This window comes from Rutilus rutilus (assembly GCF_951802725.1).
Source record: "Rutilus rutilus genome assembly, chromosome: 6".
In the NCBI taxonomy this organism is placed as follows: Eukaryota; Metazoa; Chordata; class Actinopteri; order Cypriniformes; family Leuciscidae; genus Rutilus; species Rutilus rutilus.
Window position 1 is genome coordinate 30821543 of NC_140214.1, and position 26725 is coordinate 30848267.

Below are 26725 nucleotides of genomic sequence, written 5' to 3' on the forward strand. Positions count from 1 at the left end.
AGAGCACTCTGGAGAAGGTTTTCGTCCAGGATATCCCTGTACTTGGCCGCATTCATCTTTCCCTCGATTGCAACCAGTCGTCCTGTCCCTGCAGCTGAAAAACACCCCCACAGCATGATGCTGCCACCACCATGCTTCACTGTTGAGACTGTATTGGACAGGTGATGAGCAGTGCCTGGTTTTCTCCACACATACCGCTTAGAATTAAGGCCAAAAAGTTCTATCTTGGTCTCATCAGACCAGAGAATCTTATTTATCACCATCTTGGAGTCCTTCAGGTGTGCTTTCATGTGTCTTGCACTGAGGAGAGGCTTCCGTCGGGCCACTCTGCCATAAAGCCCCGACTGGTGGATGGCTGCAGTGATGGTTGACTTACTACAACTTTCTCCCATCTCCCGACTGCATCTCTGGAGCTCAGCCACAGTGATCTTTGGGTTCTTCTTTACCTCTCTCACCAAGGCTCTTCTCCCCCGATAGCTCAGTTTGGCCGGACGGCCAGCTCTAGGAAGGGTTCTGGTCGTCCCAAACGTCTTCCATTTAAGGATTATGGAGGCCACTGTGCTCTTAGGAACCTTAAGTGCAGCAGAAATTCTTTTGTAACCTTGGCCAGATCTGTGACTTGCCACAATTCTGTCTCTGAGCTCTTCAGGCAGTTCCTTTGACCTCATGATTCTCATTTGCTCTGACATGCACTGTGAGCTGTAAGGTCTTATATAGACAGGTGTGTGGCTTTCCTAATCAAGTCCAATCAGTATAATCAAACACAGATGGACTCAAATGAAGGTGTAGAACCATCTCAAGGATGATCAGAAGAAATGGACAGCACCTGAGTTAAATATATGAGTGTCACAGCAAAGGGTCTGAATACTTAGGACCATGTGATATTTCAGTTTTTCTTTTTTAATAAATGTGCAAAAATGTCAACAATTCTGTGTTTTTCTGTCAATATGGGGTGCTGTGTGTACAATAATGAGGAAAAAAAATGAACTTAAACAATTTTAGCAAATGGCTGCAATATAACAAAGAGTGAAAAATGTAAGGGGGTCTGAATACTTTCCGTACCCACTGTATGTTCCACATAAGAAAGAAAGTCAAATAGGTTTGGAACAACATGAGGGACAGTAAAACATGACAGAATATTTATGTTTGGGTGAACAATCCCTTTAAAAGAAGAAGGTCCAACATTTCAGGAGGTCAGTAAAGGACTGATAGGAAAACACTGGACAAACACTCAGAAAAGTGATTTCACTTGTGCTATAGGTAGTTCTTAGTTCAAATCTTTTTTTTTTCATTCTTTTTTTTTCAATATGACTCTGGCTCTCAGTTTAGATTAAAAGAAAGTGGCTTTGTAAAGATCCATTCTAGGGTCATTTTAGGTGTAAAAAGTTTTACAGTTAGCAATTCCAGCCCTGAAGTTGCTTCTACAGTGCCTGCAGGCAGAATAAGACATACTGCAGCAAACTAGCAAAGTTTAGAGCAACACTAAAACTGAAGATGACAATCTGACAGCCAGCACACAAACTCTACTGCATGTAGTTGACATTAAGCAGGTAAATGGCACACTTCATTCATCTCAAGGGAACCTGAAATTTCCTATATATGTCATTACGATCTCTCCTGTATGTTGCATCACCAGTATTTGCAACATCCAGTGACAAGATGTCTGCTAAACTAATTCATTGCAAACAAATTCAGCAGATGGAGGTCTTCAGAGCTTGTTGTGCCAGCAAAATGTGTCGGTCTCATGCATGCATTATAATTTTGTTTAATTTCCCCTCTAAATAATGAGTCACATGTACGTTTCTAAACCTGTTGCATAGGTTTTTCCAATGGATCTAAAAGAGGCCCCATTATTTATATCAGTTTCACCTGCAACCCACAGGGACCCCGTCGCCATGGGAACTGCCGAGGTGATTGGGAAAAGATTTCACATCTTAGGCTTATCCAACCTGAAACGTAGGCAGTTGCGTTTCATGAGATGCCAGACTCAGCCCAGTTTCACTGACACGCGAACATATCTTCTCAGAGGGAAGCGTAGCATTCTCTCCACGTCACACCAGCGGCAGTCAACCACATCAGCTGATTGGATTTCTCTCATACACGTACATGTATAAGAGAGGAAACCTCATTCATCAGTTTATTTCTGTTATTCAAGTTAATACAATGGCTTGTGTTCTATTCTCTAAATATCTAGTTTAGTCATAAAACTCTAGAGAGCAAAGGCTGATGGGTTTACATGCAATCTGCAAGCAATCACATCATTACCCGCATGGCACAAGCTGATTGGCCTCTGCTGATCCTGCAGCCAATGAGATTGCTTGCTCAACATTTAAATAGTCTGGTTCAGTGTTTGCTGTAGGCTAGTCCTGCAGAGAGTTCCTCTGAAACCCTCCACCTCCCCAGCTACACCTGCCTATAGACCTTATAGCCCCACCCCTCTTTTGACTTCCGGTCTGTATTTTCACAGTGATATTGCGTATTTATGAATGAACGGCTCGTTTTAAAATCTTCCCGGTCTACTGACATTTGTCAAGACATCTGCTTTAAACATTACAGTCCTCATGATAACTTTCGTTAACTTTACATTAATTAAATCCACTTCAAAAGCTAATTACTCCTGGACAGCAATGCAATAGAAATATACAGAGCGACCGCAAAAACGGAAGTTCAAAGACAATATTCTAAAGATGGCAACGCCCTCGTTTCTGTGGCGCATAAGGTCTATATCTGTTACAGGATTTATATATGTCTATTAATGCATATCGTACAGGCTCACATCGGCAGCAGCAATGTAGCAGATCTAGTCTGACATATTCAATAACATGCAAAAACTATGTCGAGAGCTGAAATATTGGTCCTGTCTTTAAGAAAATAAAATATTTCTGATGAATTTTTTCACTTTTTGGTGTCTTATTCATAGGTGACTTTTCAGACATACTGACCTTTGATGATAATGAAATCATCCATCCATCCATCCATCTATTTTTGGGAAAAACGATTATTTTTGGCAGCTCAAATTGTAATGTATGCACATTTACTACACACTGAATAACAGATATACTCACAGTCAAACAATCTGAATGATCTACAACTACATATCAACTTGTCAAAGTCTGAATGCAAAAAAAAAAACTCAAAATATCATTTAAATGACAACCATTATTTGAATTTAAAGGGATAGTTCACCCAAAAATGAAACTTCTGTCACCATCTATACTTTTTCATGTCAATCTAAACCTGTATGACTGACCGTCTTCTGTGGAACACAAAAGAAGGTATTCTGAAGAATGATTCAAGAACTGTTTTTGTCCATATAACACACACAAACTAACATTCAATACACAGATATTTAGAATGGCCGGACAAACGTTGAGTTTAAAGCACAATGACAATCTGACAACTATTCCATTAGCCTCAAGAGAACTAAAAAGTCCTTTATAAGACCACACTCTCTCTTCTTTTTCCCTGTGTTCCTGCCCTGTTGTGATTTCTTCTTGTATTCCACTGCCATGTAATTTCACTGAGCATTGGGGATTCAGCTCAGATTGACGTGAGGTTAATGGTCTGACATGCCAAATGACCTGGTAAGTCATCCTCTCACTTCTCACTTGCTTTAAATGCGATTGGCTGTCTCGCAGTGTGTGAAAATAGCTTCATGTGGCGCACTTACAGAAGCAGAAGAATGATGAATATCAAGATTTTGCTCAACTTTTACATTTCAATATAATGGAATATAGTGGAATATAGTGGAATCCAATATTTAAAAAGGTAAAACACATTCTAGAAGATTCAGCAGTAATAATAAATTCAATTAATATGAATTTAAGCTATAATACATTTTCATTTACAAACAAATAACATGCAATTACGTGTCCAAAAACATCAGTTCACACTAAAATAAATTATTTTAAAGTAATAATAATGCAGTAAAACTTGACTTATTTTTCACAAAATATCTCAAATGTTTCTCAGTAGGCAGTGTGATAATATCACAAACTTGAGATCGGCCACCATATCAGTATCGGACAATATATGTCAATTTTTTATGTAATAAAAGTTGGCCGATATGTTAAAGCTGATGAATTATGGATTATTTCCTTTAGCTGAGACACTTCAGATGCCCACTGTTCGCCATGATGGTTTTGAATTGCAGGAAATATGATTGAAATCACTTCAAAAAGGAAAATACGTATGGTTAAGAGCAACATGTGCAGCACAAGTGTGTCATATAGACTACATACAATTATAATGAGAACATTATAATTGTGTGCTTGGGACATGGCTTTTAATGGTGAGACTTTTGTTTTTGTAACCAGACTTTGTAACCATTATATAAAAATTTGGATTTAGGTTTATCGGTCAATATATCATATTGGTGCATCTCTATCACAAACTCTGTTCATATTTGTCTGTTATCCAAGATCCAAAAAATAATTTGTTTTTGATGATACCCTGAGTGTTCCATGAGTTGACAAAAAAAAAAAAAAAAAAAAAAAAAAAAAAATTTTTTAAATAAATAAATACTTGAAAAATTAACACTTCCTAAAAAAAGATATAATATTTCACTTGCTACCGTTATTGCACGTTAATGCAAATGTGTTGTTAAATTATTCAAATATTAACCGTATAATAGTTTAGTTGTATTGTCCTTTCAGATAAATATTATTATTTAATATTTAATATTTATTCATATTTAATATTAATATAAAACAGAATGAAATGAATTTTAGGATTTTCTTTTTTAAAGACAAAGTTAATATTTGAATGAATTTGAACAAATAATTTAAATTAATTAATCATTTAAAGGAAAACTTTTAAAGGAAGGCTTTTTGTCTGTATAATGAATGTCAGTGTTTGGTAATAACAGTTCAAAATATCATGTTTTATGTTCCACAGAAGCTAGAAAGTCAGTTTGGAACGACATGATGACAGACTTTCCTGAAAAAGCATCCTTTGAGTTATCAAATATTCTTCCGGGATGGAATGCCATTCTCTCTGCTCTCTGATTGGCTTTTGGCTGTGAAAGGAAATGAATCACCCTCCGCACAGTAGAATAAACACATCCTCATTTACACTCATACACAGACTGATGAGAAGACCATTCATTCCTCATCTTATACACATCAACCATGTTATAGATCACACCACAGAAACCATTCCATTGACAATGCATATATCTGTGATTCAAAAACATAAAAAAAAAAAAGCCATATAGCTATGCAAGATGCACTGCAGCTGTGACAGAGATATGAGAAAACATGGAATTTTATATTTGTGATTTATGATGCTTGTAAAAATAGATTTTGACAGAATAAAAACTTCTGAATGACTATAAATGAAGCCAAATAATGGTTTGTAATTACGGTGAACTGACAGTGCTAGCCAGACAAACTTTGGTTTGAATAAAAAAAATAAAAATAAAAATCTCTGTTAAAATATGACCTGTTCAGCTTTCCTGTAATAAAGAAGAAATAAATTCATATTAATATGAAATGGCATACAGCTCATTCCACATGATTATTGCAGTGTGCTTGTAGTGCCGCAGATGGAAGAGATTAATTAAGTCATATCGTCTGAATCACATTAGCCATCTGAAATGCTTAGATTTAACACAAGCCTCTTCACTTTATACCACATCAACACATTTTATTAAAACCTACCTCACATATCGCATTGATTAAATGAGATCCAACTAGCAAAACATTATCCCCTGGTTTCACAGACAGAGCTTAAGACTAGTCCTAGACTAAAATGTAAGTCTGAGCTGTTTCCACTGAAATAAACTTGCACTGACTGATCTTAAAAATATATCAGTGCCTTTTTAGTTTTAAGATGCACATCGGTAATGTTTTTTTCTAAGCATGTTTATAAAAATTACTTAAATGTCCTAATTGATCTATGGTCTAATCCTGGCTTAGTCTAAGCCCTGTCTGTGAAACCGGGCCTATTATTTTCTATTTAAACAAATTTTAAAATGTAATTTATTCCTGTGACGGTAAAGCTTAATTTTCAGCATCATTACTCCAGTCTTCAGTGTCTTATGATCCTTCAGAAATCATTCTAATATAATCATTTGATGTTTAAGAAATATTTCTTATTATTATTTATTGATGTTGAAAACTGTTGTGCTGCATAATATGTGGAAACTACGATACATTTTAAGCATTTTTTGATGAATAGAAAGTTCAAAAGATCAGCATTTATTTGTAACATTATTATGTCTTTAGGGTTACTTTTGATCAATTTAATGCATCCTTGTTTAATAAAAAAATAAAAAAATATATATGCCTACTTTTATTAAACAAGGATGTTGTTGACCTGAAACTTTTAAAAGGTACTAGAGTAAGTATATTTTAAGGTGAGACACTTCATGCACTTGTCAATTTTGAGAGTTTAGGCTTTTTAGCTTTTCATAAAGTGCTTTTATTCAGACTAGTGGAAAGAAAACATCCAAAATACACTTTTAAGTGCAACTTTTAGCACTATACATCTATTTGTGTCTGTAGATTTCAATTACAGCACATATCTTTAAAGGCCGTTTTCTCAAAATGAGTTTTTCTCCTATTCTTGAGTCAGAAATCTCCACTTCAGCAGCACTTACATACACCAAACTTTACCGTTTTATTCCTACACTGTAAAAAAAAAAAAAATCTGTTACGTTTACGGTAAAATACTGGGAGCTGTGGTTGCCAGAAATTTACCGTACAAAATATGGTAGCAAAATTTTAGATTTGACAGACTTTACTTAAATTTAAAGTAATAAACCGTATTTAATTATATGAAATAATGTTACTTTACTATCCTATTGAAGTATTTAACAGTATTCTGTTTTGTATCATAGTAATACACTGACAACCACCAATCACAGTGGAGATTAATCACATGAAGAATTAAACATCATCACAAACAGCTCTTTCATAAGAAAGTTAATACTAATATATATAGAAGCTGCACAGTCTCATTCATACAAACACTAAACACCATCATGGTAACACATGTGAAATTTTAGAAATGCAATAAACATTAATTTAACAACATTAAATGTAACATAAAACCCTAATGTACATAACTGATTAGAAAAAAACTAAGAAAACTATGATGAAACATAGTTATTTCAACAAAAATACATCAAATGTGAAGTGTCACGCAGGGAATTGTGGGAATGTCAATTTAGGTTTTTTTTACTGTAAATTATACAATGACTTTTTCTTTTTCACTTCCAAAAACTAACCGTAAATTTAACGGTATTTTACAGTAAAATTACATTAAATGTACCGTTAGATCTATCACAGTTGTTTACCGTATATAGTACGGAAACTTTCTCTTAACCAATTAACAGTTTTTCACTGTAGCATTTTTACAGTCTTTGACCGTTAAAATCACAATCTTTATTATATTATATTATAAAATTATATCTTTATTCTGAATCTGAAGGTTTTTACATAGGGGTTTGTTCATATATAATTTGCCTGATTGTATACAACATTTTATTCCTAAAAAAAATGGTGAAAATGTTTTTTTTCTGACAGTATTCTATGATTTATGGAGTGATAAAAAGAGATATCCAAAATCCCATCTGAAAAACCTTTGACTCTAATATGTCCAAAAACATTTTTTTTAAGAACTTTGAAAAAGATGTTTTATGCAAATGGAGTGTATTTAATTAGATAATGCATCTTTTGCATATTTAAACATAACATTTCAGAAAACTTGTAATACATTTTTTTTTTTTTTTTTTTTTTTTTGCAACTGGGAAAATATGGGGATATCTATTAGTTTAAAATGTGTTAGTTTGCTATTTGGAGCAGTCACTTAACAGCAGGAATGATATAAATCCAATGGCTTCAGTCAGTGTTTGCTAAGCTCACGTTGTGAAATGTGCCCATCCTCACATCACACATCCCTTCATCCACACCAGTAAAGGCAGTGCATCAAACGCTGAAGAATTTGCAGTCTGGGCTGACAGCCGTGCTGTCAGAATCTAGCTTTATTGCACTCGGCTGCGATGGCCTTGCAAAGCGGGAGTCCACACAACACTCTGTGGGGTTTGTAAAGCTCTTTACATTTGTTTGTGAATCTCAATCTATTTATTTGGAATAATGCAACAATCCTAACCCCATGACACTCAGGCTGTCCATCTACCATCAGTTCATTAAACCAGTTCTAAACAGGAAGTGAATATAGAATTGATGTCAAGGGGAAAACAGCAGAACATATTTTTTTCTTGAACATATTCCTACTTCCAGGTTCATTGGGCTTCCCAATGGTAGTATGATTATGAAGAGTAATATTTGTGTGTCATCTCCATCGGTAAATGCTTCATTTGAGGGTGAAGTGCAGGCAGCACGCTGTGAATGAGAACCGTGCTCCTGAGGTATATATCACACACCTGTATCCCCAAACACCTGCTCATCCTGGCAATATCATCTGAAATGAGAGAGAACAGCATCCACTCTGCTTAAATGAATATGAATGCTTTGCTCTCGGTTTTTCGTTATTTCAAGATTAAATGTCATTTTTCTCCAGTTGCTGTGGCATGGCACTCCGTGCTGGCACACAAGCGGCTGAAATGTGAGCTAGAGGTGCTTAAGAATGCATAGGCAGACAGATTAGGCTTATCGCAAGCTTATAAACTTGGATATTTTTTGGCTACAGCTCAGTGTTTCACTTTTAAAGGGTTCAAGACATCAGAAAGGGATTTTTCCTTGATCTTTTGACAAGTAAGAGGTCTTTGTATCATTGCAACATATTCCAGCGCCAGATCACCTCTTATTTAACAAATGAACTAAATGAATATTCTGCTAGTCAACTGGTGTTTCCAGTGGTGGGGACAATATCGACTCTGTCACAAATTGGTGGGGACATGTCCCACCTGCAAATTACTCCTATGTCCTATAGCTTCACTTCCTGTCTCCTGAGATACGTTCATTTGATCGATTTTTGAAGGCAGCGTAGATGTATCTTTTGAAAGTCAAGGTTGGTGGTCAGTTTGTGATTAAATGTACACTTTCAGAAAATAAAGTACATAAATTGTACCTTTAGGGGGGCTGTACCCTCAAGGGTACAATATTGTACCTTAACCTTTAAAAGAAACGGTACATATATGTACTGTTTAATGCTTTTTGACCCTCAAAAAGGTACATATATGTACCTTGAGGTCCAATAATAAGCCCTATGGGGTACGTTAGTGTAGATTGTACCTTGGGGGACAGAAATGGACTCCTACTGTATCCCTATTTCTGATATGTTTTTGACCAACGTTTTCCACTTTTGATGTAATTTATAGTGAGAAATGCTACTGTAGTAATTAAATATTTGTTTAGTTATCACCAAAGCTGGCTTTATTTTGTTGTAGATCATTAAACCATTATACTGTCTCAGAAGTCTGTTTGAAATCCGTTATGTGAGGTACCTTCGAGCAAACGCTGCCTGCTAGGCACCGAGACAAGAAGTCAGCTGCCTAAGATTTCGGACGCAGCCCAAATAAAACCCATTATAATCACTGACACTATCTAGACTGGATACAATATACAGATGCCCGTTCAATTTCTGATGTACTCGACGTGCTTGAATCTGCTGACAGCAGGACAAACTAAGGTGTTAAGGCCAGTTCACACCAAGGACAATAAAAAGTTCTGTTTATTATAAGCAATTGCTGCAGTTCTGTCATATGCCACTTTAAATGCTTGAGCTCTTTAAAGCAGGATGGATTCTGATTGGCTGTCAATGGTTTTATCATTCATCAGCTGGTGATGCACTTTATGACCGTGTTCAGAGTAAAAAAGACAACTGCTCATGTCTTAGACTACGTTCACACTGCAGGCTGAAACGACCCAATTCCGATTTTTTTGCCCCTATGCGACCTGTATCTGATCTTTTCATGACAGTCTGAACGACACAGATCCGATCTTTTCAAATGCGACCCAGGCCACTTGGGTATGTGGTCCAAATCCGATACGTATCCGATCTTTTGAAATGCGACTTCAGTCTGAACGGCCAGGTCGCATGTATCCGACCCGCACGTCATTGATACGCGACAAACGTCATAAGTCTGCGTTGAAGTAGTCGTCGGTTTGAAAACGGACTGCATATTCGTCGAGCTGAGGTAAATCTGCCGAACGGGTCGACCTCGACGAGCCCGTTAATTAAAAAAATAAATAAAAGCCCATGGCCACCATCATTATATATCCAATGTGAATAAGAGTAAACTAACGTTATGTTAACTTATTTGTGCTGATATTAGATAGGTCAGCGGCTGCTGTCTGGCTCTTGTGTAACGGTCGCTGCGCGCGCTCGTGTGTTGTGTGTGTGTGAGTGAATCACAGTTAGTTGAAGTTTAGCTACTTCCGCAAACAACAAGTGACGTCGTTGACCGTTGAGTACTCTTTTGCGCATGCGGGTCACTTCTGGGTCATTTCACGTTCACACAGGAGATCACAAATGGTCGCATTTAATTGGAAATGTGAACGGCCTTGCAAAAAAATCGTAATTGAGCATTAAGCCCTGCAGTGTGAACGCAGTTAGACACATTAACCCTTTAAGACCGACGGGAGCGCCGGCGCTCCCGTTTGCGTGTGTCTGTTTAAGAGCCTATAGAAACTGAAACCAAATCGCTAGCTCAATAACTATTTTAGCATACAAAACCAGAGATGTAACATGTTCAGATCAAGCCTCCAACATGCTCCTATTGCGTTGTTTTCATCCTCTAATGAGTCTGTACAAATTGCGTAATATGCGTTTACAAAAAAAAAACACACAAAAATGCATTGTACGTCTTTGCACACATGTTCTGTAGATCTGCGATTGATAGTTACGTCTTCCGATGCTCATTGACGTATCACGTTCTGTGCACTATGACCCCAAAGGTTGTCACATGTTGTGACGTCACACGCTGCGTCATTTGACCATGCGTTTGACTCCCATTTGCTGTACCGGTATGTTTCTTTCTTTTCGTTATTGTCTTTTTATCATTGCTTCATTTTATCATTTATTTCTCCTTTACACACTCACAAATACACTTTTACAAATGCAAGCACATTCACACACACACACACACACGCGCGCACGTAACAGTCTAAACGAAAGTACACGGACGCGGATGTTTTGGCAATACTAATTGCGTCCGATGAAGATGAACTCTCCGTCTGCTCATCGGCTCCAGATTCCGTTTCAAGGACCAAGCCGACTTTCTTGAAGGAATAGATCCGTCCCAGGGAGAAAGCCAGGTGTGCAGCCAAAGAAAGAAATGACGTGCAGTGCATTTTTGTGTGTTTTTTTGTTTGTTTTTCTTTTGTTTTTGTAAACGCATATTACGCAATTTGTACAGACTCAAATGAGTGTATCTTAGAAACTAATTTATGTAAACAGTTCAAATAAATTCTGTATAGTTTTAAATTGTTTTATCAGGAAGAAAGCCAGGTAAGCAGCCAAAGAAAGAAATGATGTGCAATGCAGTTTTGTGTTTTTTGTTTGTTTGTTTGTTTTTCTTTTGTATTTGTAAACGCTTATTACGCAATTTGTACAGACCTATAAATGAGTGTATCTTAGAAACGAATTTATGTAAACAGTTCAAATCAATTCTGTATAGTTTAAAATCATTTTATGCACGTTTTTCACATTGACAAGTTTGAGGTTGGGATTTATCAAATTTCTGTATTGAATAAAATATGTAGAAAAAAATATATGATTTTTTTTTTCCTTTTGTTTATTGCACTTTTGAGATATTTATCTAGTCACTATTGATTTATTACAAATATAGCCTTCAAATTGGGAGAGTAAGGATTATTTTGATGTATGGCATATGAAAATGCTCAAAAGAATGACAGCACAGCATGTAAAAATACAAAGATATACTCTGGCAGAACTGTTCTATGGTAGGTCATAAAGGGTTAATGCTGTGATTAGTAGTTAACTCTTTCCTCGCCATTGACATGATTTTCCATAATTTATGACAATGGAGTACTAGCAGAAGTTTCAGTTTCCGGTGAGAGAACGCCACGGGCACCTTTTCCTTTCCTCTTGTTCGGTTTTTTGTTGTTGTTGCAGGGTGGCCTGGCTGCTGCCTACCACAGCATTTCAGTAAAGACTGTTGATTTTTATGAGACTTTGACTTTTGAAAATTTAGTTCTCAAAATTTTCGTTTCGACTCTAACGCTTGTTATTCCCCTGTATCGTCCACCAAAATCTTTTCTTTTTTTTCTTCAGTGAACTGAATGAACTGTTAAATCATACCTGTGCTATGTCCTCTTCTGTTTTACTACTTGGTGATTTCAATATACACGTTGATACTGATTATGCAGAATCCCGCAAACTTTTCACAGTGTACGAAAAAAATTACTTCGTACAGCAAGTTGATTTTCCTACACAGTCAAAAGGTCACACGTTGGTTTACATAATGTTTTCTTGCCTGGTTTTCAAATTGGTCTGTCTGATCTTTTCATTGAAGTAAACTAATAAACTGTGAATTACCTCTTCCTTGCCCTAGGTTGACATCCATCATAACTTAACATTACTCTGTGAATCCATTACTGTTTTCCACATCTGTACAAACTCACCTTTCTTACATTACTGAACATACTAGCTCTATTGATATCCTTGCCACATACAATAGCTCCATTTCCACTGGCCTTGATATTCATGCCCCCCATAAAAGTAGACTTGTACCTTCAACGCACACAAGTCCCAGGTTTACTCCTGAACTTCGCATCTCCTGAACTGAACACCTCTAAAAGAAAACCGGTTTAAGTGTGCGTTTTGCGGCTTACAAGGACCATATTGAGCTATTCAAATCTGCTTTAAATACTGAACGCTCTAGCTACTATTCTACCCTTATTAGAAATGCTTCCTCTCGACCTAAAACCCTGTTTTCCATAGTCAGAAAACTTACTAACCCTCCTGCACCTGACATGAATAACTCAGCTGAGATCTGCGAGTCATTTCTACACTTCTCTCAAGATAAAATAGTATACATATAATCTCTTCCCGTCTATATCCTATCCTACCCTCTCAGAGGATCTTCTCTCCACCTTCACTCCTGGCACCTTCACTAACTTTGACCCTCCCACCCCAGCCTATATCTCAGAGCTAAGCAAGGCACCAAACTCATCTTCATGTCATCTTGATCTGGCCCCTACTGCCTTACTTAAAAAGTGTGCTTCTGTAATTTCATTGCCCATATTTGGGTCTTTACTCTTCATCATCTACATGCTTCCCTTAGGTCACATTATCCATCATCATACCAATAACTTCCATTTTACATTCGTTCCCAACGCACTGCTCCTTTCCCCATTCACTCCATTTCAGCTTTTTTTATGAAATAAATTCATGGATGACCAGTAATCCAATAATGGATACCCGTTCATTTCTATATGCAATACAAGGTAGGGCCTACTTCTCATCGCATTCAAAGCTCTCCAAGGTCTGGTGTGAAACTTGTCCACAAGGCACAACTCAGGACAAGAGCATTTATGATCCTGGCATAGAAGGAAGGTCCAGGCTATAAAATCGTATAAATGTGTGCGAGGAGGCCCAGCCTGCAGAATCACAGACGTCTTGTAGAGAAACCCCCGATAACAGGGCTTTAGAAGATGCCACACTCCTAGTAGAATGCGCCCTAATCAGCAGAGACGTAGGCAAACCGCCCTCCTCGTAAGCTGTAGATATTGCCTCGACGATCTATTTACTAATTGTCTGCTTTGATTCCTTCCTATGTGACCCAAAACACACTAATAGCTGGTCCGACTTCCTCCATTGAGAGGACCTATGCACATAGATTCCATAGATCACATAGAGCCCTGACCAGACAAAATAAATGGATCATCTCCTGGTCCCCTGACACATGAGGTGGAGGATGGAAGGCCTGCAGGACTGTAGACTGAGCCACGTTAGTTGGCACATTGGGCACATTTAATTTAGTTCTCTGCAGGGGGGGATAACACACTTTTCTTAGCATTGAGTCTCAACCCCAAGCACCATATATGGCCAAGAACGACATCTCGATGCCGAACCGCCATCTCCTGAGACTGAGCTAGAATTAAGCAGTCGTCTATGTAATTGAGGACACAAATACCCTGGAGTCTCAATGGAGCCAGTGCTGCATCCATGTATTTCGTTAAGTTGCGAGGGGATAATGCTAAGCCGAATGGAAGAGTCTGTTGACAGAAGAATGCTTTGCCCCCAAAAGCAAACCTCAGGAAATTCCTGTGTTGTGAAAGGATGTGGAAGTATGCGTCCCTCATATCTTTCATGACAAACCAGTCCTCTGACTTGATTTGACTCACGATCAAGGGGTTTGTTAACATCTTGAACCTGAATCTCCTCAGAGACCGCTTTAAGTGCCACAGATCTAGAATGGGAAACAACCCCCGATCCTTCTTTGGAACAATGAAGCACTGGACAATGAAGTAAGAATTTGGACTCCCTTCTTGAGAGGAGGAATGTGCTCTATTTTCATTTGCCAAGAAGGACTGTACATTTCTTGCACCCTACCCTGCCCGGGGTCCACAACAGTTTTTAAGATACCGTTGAACCTTGGTGGACGGGACCCAAACTGGATCCTGCAACCTTTTCCCACCGACCCACTGAGACACATTGTGTAGAAGTTTCCATGGTTCTATGTAATCAACTAGGAGAACCAGTCTCTCGATACTAACCTCGGATACTTTGCAGATACTGAGTTCAGTGCCCTGCAAACTCCATGGAGCAGCACTTTAATATCATTGAGACTGGCATCTTTGGCCTCATCTAATTCTCTAAGCAGGTCAGCTTGGTATGTCTGCATGATGGCCATAGTGTGCAGACATGCACCAGCCTGACCTGCCACCATATAACCGTCACAAATGCTATGTCAAGATTGGACTAGTTTCACACATACTGTACTTCAGACGCAATTACACAGAGGTGTTCCCTGTTGTATCTTCTTTGATGCACTGCAAGTTCACTCAAAAGGGAATCATTTTGCTTTTCACTATCCCTCCAAAAAGTTATGCTCCTTTCAAAAATAGTTAATGTCTATTTTTCTAAATGTCTGTTAAAGATATATAAAAAATCCATTTAGTAACATAATATTTTGGTTTACATGTTTTAGCTTCAATCAAATTTTGAGCAAGAACCTTTACCATGCAGCCATTTTAAGATAGAAAATAATAAAGTACGAAGTGACACATTCAGTGTTTCCCAAATGAACCCTCGGAATGAAACTATGATTTGAAGTTTATTGCATTGCTCCTTTCTCAATTCCCTCGCTCCTTGTATTTTTATATGCGTCTCCTAAATCGTATCTGTTTCTTGAAAATTCTTTACCCATTTGTAATAACACATCCTCATCACCTTTGTTTAGTAACTGAGAAGAGCTCCAGCTTGTTAAATAAGTTACTCCATTGGGATCCTGACACATGCTGGATCTAACTGCCTTTAATTTCCGCCCTGTCCCAGATCACCCTATTTGTCTGTATTAATTACTCAGAGTGATAAAGAGCATGTCTTAATGAGACTGACAGCACTGGGATGATGTGGTGGTCTATATGCTGCTGGGATTGCCAGACATCAATCTTGAAATGTGCACAGGTGTATTATAGATGTCAAATGATACCAGTTTAATATGCAAGATAAATGCACATAATCCACATGATGCATGCCATTATCTACACTAATTTGCAAGATAAATGCACATAATCCACATGATGCATGCCATTATCTACACTAATTTGCAAGATAAATGCACACGATCCGCATGATGCCTGACATTATCAACACAATAGCCTGAAATTATGCACTTTTAATGAACACATTTATAAAGTATATAATATAGGAATAATGTATGGCTCTATTTACAGCAATTGCTCTGTTCAGCCTTCATTACAAAATGCATTAACTGGTATTCTACAAGTTACAAATGGTTAAAAAGAGGTTTAGTTTTTCAGATCCAATCCTATCCTATACTATCATCAGTTACTCGCCCTCATGTCATTTCATGAACAATATTTATATGTTAATAAGACTGATCAATGTTTGTATGTGCATAAAAGCCTAAATGAAATATATTCATCATATAAAGTGATCATGTCCCTTCAAGAGACTTGGATTGAACTTAGTTCATATGGATTACTTTTACGATGTCATTAAGAACTTTTTTAAGAATGAAAGTGGACTTTGAATGGAGGGACAAAATTAAAAATATCTTCATTTGATTTTCAAAGATGAACAAAAGTCTTATGGCTTTGGAGCAACATGAGGGCAAACAAATGACAGATTTTTTGTGTGAACTATAAGTGTGCTTAATACATTATATACTTGCAGTTAATATAATATTAATGAATTAAAAGGCTAATTAAGTGTACTTAAAGAGTATACATTTTCGTGACTGTTAAACACCTATAAGTACACTTTTAAGTTTTTAAAGTTTTAATTTTTTCATAATCATAATGTTTTAATACTTTTTTGTAATGCTATAAAGAAGTACACTTATTTTGATGTGTTGACTAACATACTAAAGCACATGTAAAGTACTTGATAATAATTTTAACTGTAGTGTGTTGTTTGATATTAGATGTAAAGTTAATATATTTTAAATGTACTAAATTGCAACATCATTACAAATGTGTAATTAAAAATTAAAAATTTAAATACATGCAAGTTTCCATAGAAATGGCATTAAAATATATTTTAGTTTAGCATAATTGCACGTCAGTACATTCACAGTAGGCTACACTTTACTTTTAAATTAACTTAATTAAATGTGACTTTAAATTATAAGGTGTTGTCATTTAATGTGTGTACTAAAACATTACGTTCAGTTTGCACTGGAGTATAATCTTTTAAAGTGTATTAATTCTGTAATGAGTAGTGTTGTCACGATACCAAAATTATTGTTTCGATACCGATACCATGTCAAGTATTGCGATTTCGATACTTTTTCGATACTTTTCCTGAAAAGGGAGAAACACTCTCAAATATGATTGCTGTGCTTTATTTTAAAACCGGGACAACATTCTAATCATATAACACACTAATAAATGAACATATGAACAGCATATATATTAAACATTTGAACAAAATATGAAATATCAAAATATAAAAAATAAATTAGAGCAATGACATTCAAGGTAAAAAAAATAATCACTTTAGCAGCATTATCTCATTTATCATAAGAAAAATAAGAGTTACCAGTAATAACTTTATCTTGATTCTGAACTTTGAATGAAAATATTAACAGCGATTATATTAAACAATGTTTAATATTGGTAACATATGATAAGCCTCATTGGTGATTATATTGACATATTGGGGATAGAGTTGTGGAAGGCCTATACTTCATGTTAAACATAAATATATAGCAGCAAAGACAACGTAGGCAGTGTTGACGGCAAAATAGGCTACAGAATTTGGCTACTACACTTGTAAATGAGATATTTATCTCAATGTGATATTTCCCTGGTTAAATAAAGGTTTAAAAAAATATATATATATATTTCGTTCTGTATTGAGAGGTGCAATATTGGAAAATCGATAATATTTTTTAAATCACATTTATATTGTATTATTTATGTCAAAACCTAGAGACTTTCAAACATCAAAATGTCATTTATTAATATGTATTCGTGTCAAAATGACATAGAAACATCTTTTCCTCTTCTATTTTGCCTGGAAACGCTTCCAACACGCTTGTGTGTCGCTTGAAAAATAGGCGTCAGTTCTATTTCTAGAATGCACGCGTTTTCCGCGCGCGCTCGAGCTGCGCCTGAGTCACGCAGGCAGTTAACATGGGAGCCGAAATAAAAACGGACACGCCACGCAGCCAGTGTGTCGCCGGTCTCAAATCTGGAACGCGGTCATTCTTAGAAGTATCGATACTAATAAATTTAGGAATCGTGACGTTTTTAATTTCCGATTTACTTTTGAAGTATCGGTGCACCGTGCAACAGAGCAAGGTAGGCAAAGTACTTCCATAATTATGTCACTCCTCGCGTCATCTTTTTCTACGAGTCGTGGACCACTAGTGCTCGCACGCAGCCATCTCGCTGTAGTGTTTTGTCACATGACACTGACAGCGGCAGCTTCTTTGCTGGGTGCGTCAGAAAAAGAAAAAAAAACACAGACGTCCATTGGGAGGCGTTTTTATAAAAAATTTTTTTTTTAAGTATCGATACTGATATATTTAGGTATCGTGACGTTTTTAATTTCCGAGTATCGCGATACTTTTGAAGTATCGGTACACCGTGCAACACTAGTAATGAGTACTCTTTTTAAAAGTATGCTAAATTGTACTTTTTCTCAAGGGAACCCTTAAATTCTGTCAATATATTACTCGATTATGAAGTCCTATCCAATTCCAAGTCTCCCATTTGAGTCTTACTAACTTTCGAGTAATATACCCAAAAATATTCCTTACTGTGATGATGAGGCCTTTTTCTTGGAAGTATTTGACCAAGGGGATGGCATTCTGTTTGAAATTAGTCAAGCGTCGATCGATAGCTTTAGGGTTGTCATCTGGGCGACCCTGCTGCTCCTCACGCTTCTCCAGACGCTCCTTCAGACGCTGGTTAGAGCAGGATAGAAACACCACCAGGTCTGGAGTGCAGATCTACAGAAACAGAACAAAGCAGGTGAGTGTCTCCTAACTAGCAATGTCTCAGTTTAAGTTGATACTCGTGGGCTCATTCACCTTCTGGCAATCAAGTTCAAAGTGACTGGCTGTGGTGATCTGTGAAGACATAGCTATTAAGTGCCACTCTGCTCTCATATGTCTAACGCATGAGCGGCAAATAAGCATACATCAGGTGTCTTAGTCGTAACGTTCACACATGAAACCACAGGAAATGCTCAGTATTTTGTATGACTGAGGCTTTACAGAAATCTCACGGTCTTATTTTACATTGAAGGCTTTATTGTGCACAACAATATTGTTTAGTTGAGAATAAATCTGGTAGAGAAATTAAAAAACAAGAGTCGGTTGTTATGGTTACCGACACAGTTAAAGGGATGGTTCGGAGTAAAATCAACCTAGGGTTGCACCATGACCTTGAGCCAAACACCCCCCCAGAAGCCTTTTTTCCCTTGGTCGAACATTATTAAAGTTAGAGCTTATTTAGAGATATCAGCCGAATGGCTTAGTGCAGGCGCTAATGGAACCTAGGCTGTCTCTTGCAAATTACCCCACTAATAATACCCAGATTGGTACCAAACTTCTACAGTAGTACAAATAGGTTCTGTACTCATAAAACAAGGCATTGGAAAGTTTGTAAGTACATCAGGAGTTTATTTAAATAACGCTTGCCTGATGGCTAATGCTACTGCTAACCCGCACGTCGACGTCACTTTGGAAAAAGCACGTAAAAGTCCTGGCAGAAAGCGATGCATAAGGATGTAGTGTAACGACAAATTATTATTTTTTCCGAAGTGTTAACAACTTGCAAACTGGTACTACCAACAAAATATTACTGCATTCCTGGAATTGGCCGTCGTTACACTACATCCTTATTATACATATACATATACATACATTTTATAATGTAATAAATTCAAAGTTAATCTCCACATTAATGAAGGCCAGTATCACTGATACTGATGTCTCATTGAAATTTATTGTTGTTGTTTTAGTTTTTTTTCAATTTAAAACATTAATTATAGCCAATCAACATTACAGTGTAATTGAACTTAAAACAATCCTCACATAAACCTGTAATAAATGTCTAACAGGTAGGAAATATTCAGAAATGTAATAAAGTTATCAAAAAGTCTGCACTGCATAAATTATAAATTAAATATAGATTAATCCTTATTAAATCTACAAAAGTGCTTTAGTCAAGATATTTTCTCTGTTACCTTTGTTCTTTGATTAACTTCATATTGATTAACTTCATACTTCATAATTGATTGCGTCATATTTTCTCACAACTCTCTATGTTCATTTAAGACTGTTCTCATGATGATACTCGGAAAAACTGACATTTTGGCATAATTGTGTGTGTTTTTGAACATTCAAGCACAAAAGAGAACTCGATTCTGGCGCACTGTCTGTGCGCACGATACTGGCGCGTGTCTTTCTGTGCGTGTGCGTCAGGACATTCACAGCCACCGCGTTCTCTTTTGTTTTGTCGTACTTTAATGGTTTAAAAGCATTGGCATGAATAAGAGCGTGATCATATAATGTAATGCTAGCCAAAGGATGACACAAAAAAAACGGATGCTGCTCTAATTGCGTTAAATATTTTTTAACGTTAATTGAGGGTTTCTCTGCTTGTCATTCAACTAATTGAAGACTGGGAATATATTTAAAAAAAACAATACACTGAATGCTTTAACTTTATCTTTTGTCTATGTGCCAAACTGGCAGCAGTTTATTTGCAATAAGTCTTAACAAAATGATGACCTCAAAAGGAAGATATTTGATGAAATGCACTGCCATACTCTTAACCAGTTGTCTGCTGGGAAGCCTTTTGGGAATGTGTACTTAAATAATCACTGGAGGGGAAAAAAAAGACTACAAATTTCAGTTCATAAATGCCTTAAAGCCTGTCACAAAAAAGAAAAGCATGATGATTATCTCAACAGAAGCATGGCAGGCAAAATGTCAGTGAAAGCTAAGACACTGAAATATATTTTTGCCATTTAAACTAGAATCTGTTCCTGCCATTCACTCCAAACTTATCTTTAAAACCGGACAGATCTGGAGAGGTCACATCATCAGTGAAAGGTCAACTGATTTGATAACTAAGGTGGGAAAATTGGTCAGTCTTGTTGATTTTTTATATAAAAAGCTTTATACACTTAATAAAATATGTAAATATATTAATTATAATCTAAATCATGATACGTTGAAAATTTGCTATGCTAAATGACAGCAATGTTGGTTATTCAGGTAAACTATGTGTTTTGTGGGTTGCTTCCATGGAACCCAGGTTAGCAGAATATCTAGGCAGTTCTTTTCCATGCAACCAAAGCTAAGAATGATACAATTCAAATGTGAAAAAAAAAAAAAAAATTGTTTTATATGGCTTATAAAATATTTAAGATATATTTGATATTCTGCACTATTTCTAGGTCACTTTTCACATTTGTGTCATTGAGCATGTGAACTCTTTATACGAAAGGTCTTTATACAAACTGTATATAGAAGGTCAGATGTTCTGGATTCCTTTGAAGCACATACGTTTCATCCTGAATCAATTCATAAAGCAGTGCAAGCTAAATCAAAAGAAGCTGGATATGGTCTCGTGGGACGCCGTGAAGTGAAGATAAAAAGGCGCTGTCCCTTAGGGTTGTTAGAAAATGTCTGACGTTTTGTTTTAAAGGGTATTACACCTAGAAGAACCCTCAGAGCCCCCGTCAATTATACCTCCCGATGCGTAGGCTAATACACAAGACAGACTGCCAATCTACCTGTGATCATAACCCTCTGAGAAATGCTCCTGTCCCGCTCTTCTCACTTGTCTCTCTGCAGATTTACCTTTTTTTCTAATCTTCAAAATCTATTAATAGTGTTAGTTTCCATTTGTTTTTTACCACCTCATTCATTCCAGTCAGTCATTATCATGCTTCTGTAAATTTCACCTATTGTTAGATCCAACTATTGTAAAGAATAATTCCCCCCAAACACGAAAATTCAGTATTTACTCACCCTCATGTCGTTCCAAACATGTATGAATTTCACAGAAATCTGGGACAACAGAATTTTTATTTTGAACTAGCCTTTTAAGTAAACAGAGCTGAGGTCTTGCTAATTCCTGTCAGTGCAGAGCGTTAGTATTTCGCCCTCAGTTAAAACTCTGTGCTACTACATGCCAACTGCACTCAGAAAACATCTTGTTGAAACAACCTCAAGCTTATAACGCCACATTTGCAAAGGCCCTTTAGTGCCGAAAAGAATGAAAACCATTATGAGCACATAGGATTTTATTAATTTGACAGTAAAGGCCACTAAAACAACAAACTAAGTCAGCGGAAAAACTCCAAACACTGCTGTCCAAAAGAATAAGTCTCTATGGCTTGTGTCTCACCCTAAAAGTAAGTCAACAAATTTTCTGTCTGCCAGTTGGAAATCGGAAGTTGTTGTTTAAAAAAGTAACAGTAGTAGAATTAGAATTGAATGAGCTAAAACCAGTCCAAAATGTCTCCAGTGTTGTTTTAGACCCCATTGGTTTTCACTGTACAGACAAAACAGCTGATTTTTTATTTATTTATTTATTTATTCACAAAGGAAAGAAAGTCAAACAGATTTACCAAAATGTGAGGGCAAGCAGTTGTGGTATGAGTATTTTTATGTTCTGAAATGTTTAAGTTTACTTCACTACATTCCAAGGCATAATGTACTTTTTATTCCACTGCATTTCATAAGAACATTGCTTCTTATTTTGACCTGAATAAATCAATTTCCACTAAGAAATTGTCACAGTTATGCTCTGCATGGATTCACCAGAAATGCGTCTCCTACTCCTACCCGAACAGAGGAGTTGGTTGGAGTATTTGGGCTGGGTTCTCCAGCATGGTGGCTTATTCATCACAGCCTGCCACCCATAGCCCAGCCAGACCACCCTTAAAGACGCAACCCCTGAGCCAACCGTAGACGAAGAGCTTGAGCAAGCCACGATGTATGAGTCAAAGCCTAAAAGGAGGACAGAGCCAAACATTGCCCCCAAAGGCCGAGTGTCATGAAATGTCTGATCACATCCAGCCGCTGATCCAGTCACTCCACCTTGTTCCGTCGACCCGATGGCTCCACAATGGCACCTCCCTACCTTGGCTCCACCAGATACCATCATCCTTATGGCTCCACCAGGTTCTCTCGCCCCTCCGGCTCCGTCTTGGTCAGATGTCACCCTGCCTGCACCACAGACTTCCTGCTGCGCTCCGTCTCTCCACCCCTTTGGCTCTACTGGGCTCCGCCTTCCCTCCGGTTTCGCCTTGGTCCTCAGTCACACCGGCTTCACCTCAGTCCTCTGACACTTTGACTCCACGTCTCCGTCTGCGCCTAGGGCTCCACTTCCATTGGATCCATCTCCATCAGTCGTCCACCGGCTGTTGTCAGCCAAGTCTCCACCATGGCTTGATCCGTAGACTCAGCCGTTTGCTTTCATCCTCACTGTAATCTGGATCACCACCTGGCTACTCCTCATCCTCGCCTCCCTGGCACTTCCAATCATCATCACCAACTTGGCTTCTCCTGCTGGCACCTGTTCCTGTCTCCCGTCTTTCTCCAGCCCCTCGTCCACCTCCAGAACCACCTCCTTGGCTGCGCCTTCCAGGAGGGGGGGAATCCTGTCACAGCTACACTCTGTTTTGGTTTCATTTTCATTGTGTTCAGTTCCTGTTTGTGTCAATTTATATGTGGTTGTGTTATAAGTTTATCTCCTGAGTGTTCTGTTTGGATTAATATTAAAGACAGACATTTATTAGCAATTATTTTAAATGAACCTGTTGAAATGATTTGAAAATCGCTGAACCAATTAGACTGAACAGACTGCAGCTGGGCTTGAGTCAACAACTCATTGATTCAATGATCCGGTCAAAGCGAGTCTTCAGTTAACAGTTCACTCAACTGTTTATGTCTGACTCAAAATGAGTCAAGACTGGAGATCCTTGGAGCTTAAGTGTGTGTGCGACTGAAGGCATAAAAAATGTATTACTAATGCAAATGAAAATCACATTTAGGTCATGACTGTCATTTGTGATCTAAACTTTCTGTAAAAGGGGAGCTGTTTAAGCTCATGTATGAAATTCTTGAATGTGGACATGTGACTCTGCAGAGGGCTACTCTAGGTAAAAAAAAAAATATATATAATGTTAAATTAATCATGCAAAACTAATAATTAATACTACATTTCTGTTGCTGTAATTTCTATAAAACTAGTATGTGTGCACAGGGCTCTTCGTAATACATTTGGCCCCATGTAAAGCCTGTTTCATATTGTGTTTTTACAATTTGTCTCCACACATTTACACATTTTTCTAATTTTACTATATGGCATTTTTTCCTAATAACTATATGGCATATATATATTTTGTGTTTTCACTAGTTGCACACTTGAATTAACAGTAACTTAAATTGATATTTTATTGATATGTTAAAATGTTTTGCAACAGATCAATACATATTAAATGTCTCCGTTATGTCACTAATCTTCATCGACTAATGCGAGCTAATTGGTAATTCTTAATAATTTCTAATAATGTTAGACTGAGCTCTATCAGCCTATATATTTTGAACAGTATGATGGAGTAAATCAAATTGCACAATGAAAAACATGATACATTGACCAGTGTTTTTTTATAAAAACTAAAACTATAAATAAAATAAAAAATACTGAGTGTTACACTAGTGCAAATGGTGCCCACCAATGTCTGGTTGGGACAGAAAAATTACAAAAGAAACCCATCTAATAACAGTGACGTGGACACCTACTCTGATTCTGGTGTGAGTGGAGGCGGGTCTGATTTGCATATTCATAGAACCGCGTATACTAAATTAAGCAAGGGTATAGAGTTACATTCAAGCTATTTCCCAGCATTCTTTAGCCCGGTGATCCCAGAGTTATTTCCCTTGTCCTCAGAGCTTCCAGTGTTGGTAGCCACCATTTTGTGTGCTGGGCCATACACACTTCACCCGAGGCGAGGGTACAGAGGCTGTCTACAAACTCACTGTGCCACGTGTCATAGCCACTGAGGCTATCTACGAAGTTTCTGTGTCTCCATGTCATGGCATTGGAGGCCATCCATGAACTTTCTGTGTTCCCTGTAATGGACATGGACACGGTCTTACGCTCTGCCGAGGAGGTCACCTGCCGGCTCCACCCTGGTGCTCATCTGCACTAGCTTCACCACGTCCACCTGATCCTCCATGGTCCAGGCCCGCCTCTGCTCCAGGATCCATGGTCTTGTTCCCTGCATCATGGTCCAGGTCCACCGCCATGCCATAATCCTGACCCCCCCTTCTTCTTCATGTGCCTGAACCTCCACACCTCCCCCTTCTCATCCACCCTCCAGAACTGTATTGTTATAATTGTCTGTTTCCTCCCTTTGAGGCGGGATATGTCATGTCTGGTTAGATTTTTGTCTCAGTTCATGTTTTCATGTCTTTTATTTTGAAGTTTATTTGGTGCATCTGTTTATGCCATGAACAAGTTAAGTCTAATCATCATCTTGTTTTTGTATTTGTTCACTGCACATGAGTTCGTTCAACCTGCCTCTCAGTGGATGACTCGTTACAAGTATCCCTATAACATATGATATATATGACAGCCTTTTTACTGAATAGTCAATCTTTTGTAATACTCAGCACATATATGGATATGGCTGAGTAAGTCCATGCCACCTTCTCCAGGACTGACATACAGGAATAATATTTAGCTGACATTTGAAAAGGCTGGAAAGACAGTGTCTCTCAGGTTTGCTCACTGTGTAGATATTTGGTAATCCTATAATGATCCCTGTTTAAGCTGTGGTCTGATCCCCTCTCATTCAGTGCTCATCTCATAATTGGGTTTTAAATCCCTTCATTGCTGCTGCTCATCTCTATTCTGTGAGAGTCAAAGCTAATTCAGTTACTGAGGTTAGCTGTGGTGACACCGTTATTGGTTGCCTGGTCACCGAACACTGTCACACAACACATAGTCTAGAGCCTGTTCAAACCTTTCTCCATCCCACAAACACACAATAATAATAACAAAAAGACTCATTGTTATTCATATAATCTCCTGCATTGGAAAATGTGTTTCCGTCTTCTCTGATCTGGCTTCATTGTATTCTATGCTTTCATTAAATCTAGCTAATCTCACACCCTCCATATTTGTTCCATAAGGATCCCTCAAAGATTTTTAGCCATCAGAATCAAATGAAAACCTTGTTTTTCTTTTTTCTTCAATGTATTTTGCTAAATTCTTTTTTTATTTCAAGTTATTTTGTTATGTCTTTTTGGCAGTTGGTACCTTACAATTATATTTAATCCAAAAATGATTTTGTCACTACCCTCATGTTGTGCCAAACATGTGACTTTCTTCTGTGGATTAAAAAAATAATATATTTTGAATGCCCATACAATAAAGGTCCAACTTTTTTTCTTTTCTTTTTTTTAAGATCTTCATTTGTGTCCCACTGAAGAATGACAGTCATTCAGGTTTGGGACAGCATGGGTGTGAGTAAATAAATAATAACTGAATTAATTATTTTTTTATTAAAATATCCATTTAACCATAATCCTAAGGATGGAATATTTTTCCCATTTGAGTTTAACTTAAAAAGTAACAATTTCCCCTGTAATAAATTTCATCTTTTCTTGTTAACTCATAAACTTACACTAAGAAAATCATTATAATTTATATATATATATATATATATATATATATATATATATATATATATATATATATATATATATATATATATATATATATATATATATATATTATATTTATATCTTTATATATATATATATATTAATTATCCTCACTAAAATGTGCACTCTTCTTCTTGGACACTTGTTGCATACTGTGCATTTTTTTAAACAAAACGCATAAAACAAATTCATAATTAAAATAATTAAAATGTTTAATTATATTATGTTCCTAAAAACTTCAATCAATCTGTCTATGTATCTATGTATGTTTATGTATGTTTGTATGTTTATGTATGTATGTATGTATGTATGTATGTATATTTATGTATGCATGTATGTATGTATGTATGTATCTATCTATGTATGTATCTATCTATGTATGTATGTGTCTATGTATCT

General features: G+C 37.0%; 1 protein-coding gene across 1 annotated transcript in view; it reads right to left on the reverse strand.

Annotated features, from left to right (window-relative positions):
• The window catches only part of ak5 (adenylate kinase 5), a 188305-nt gene that overhangs the window by 144197 nt on the left and 17383 nt on the right, over positions 1 to 26725 (reverse strand). The window contains exon 6 of the mRNA XM_084412352.1: positions 18389 to 18580. Within this exon, the coding sequence (XP_084268478.1) occupies positions 18389 to 18580 (192 nt within the window). The remainder of the gene's footprint in view (positions 1 to 18388; positions 18581 to 26725) is intronic.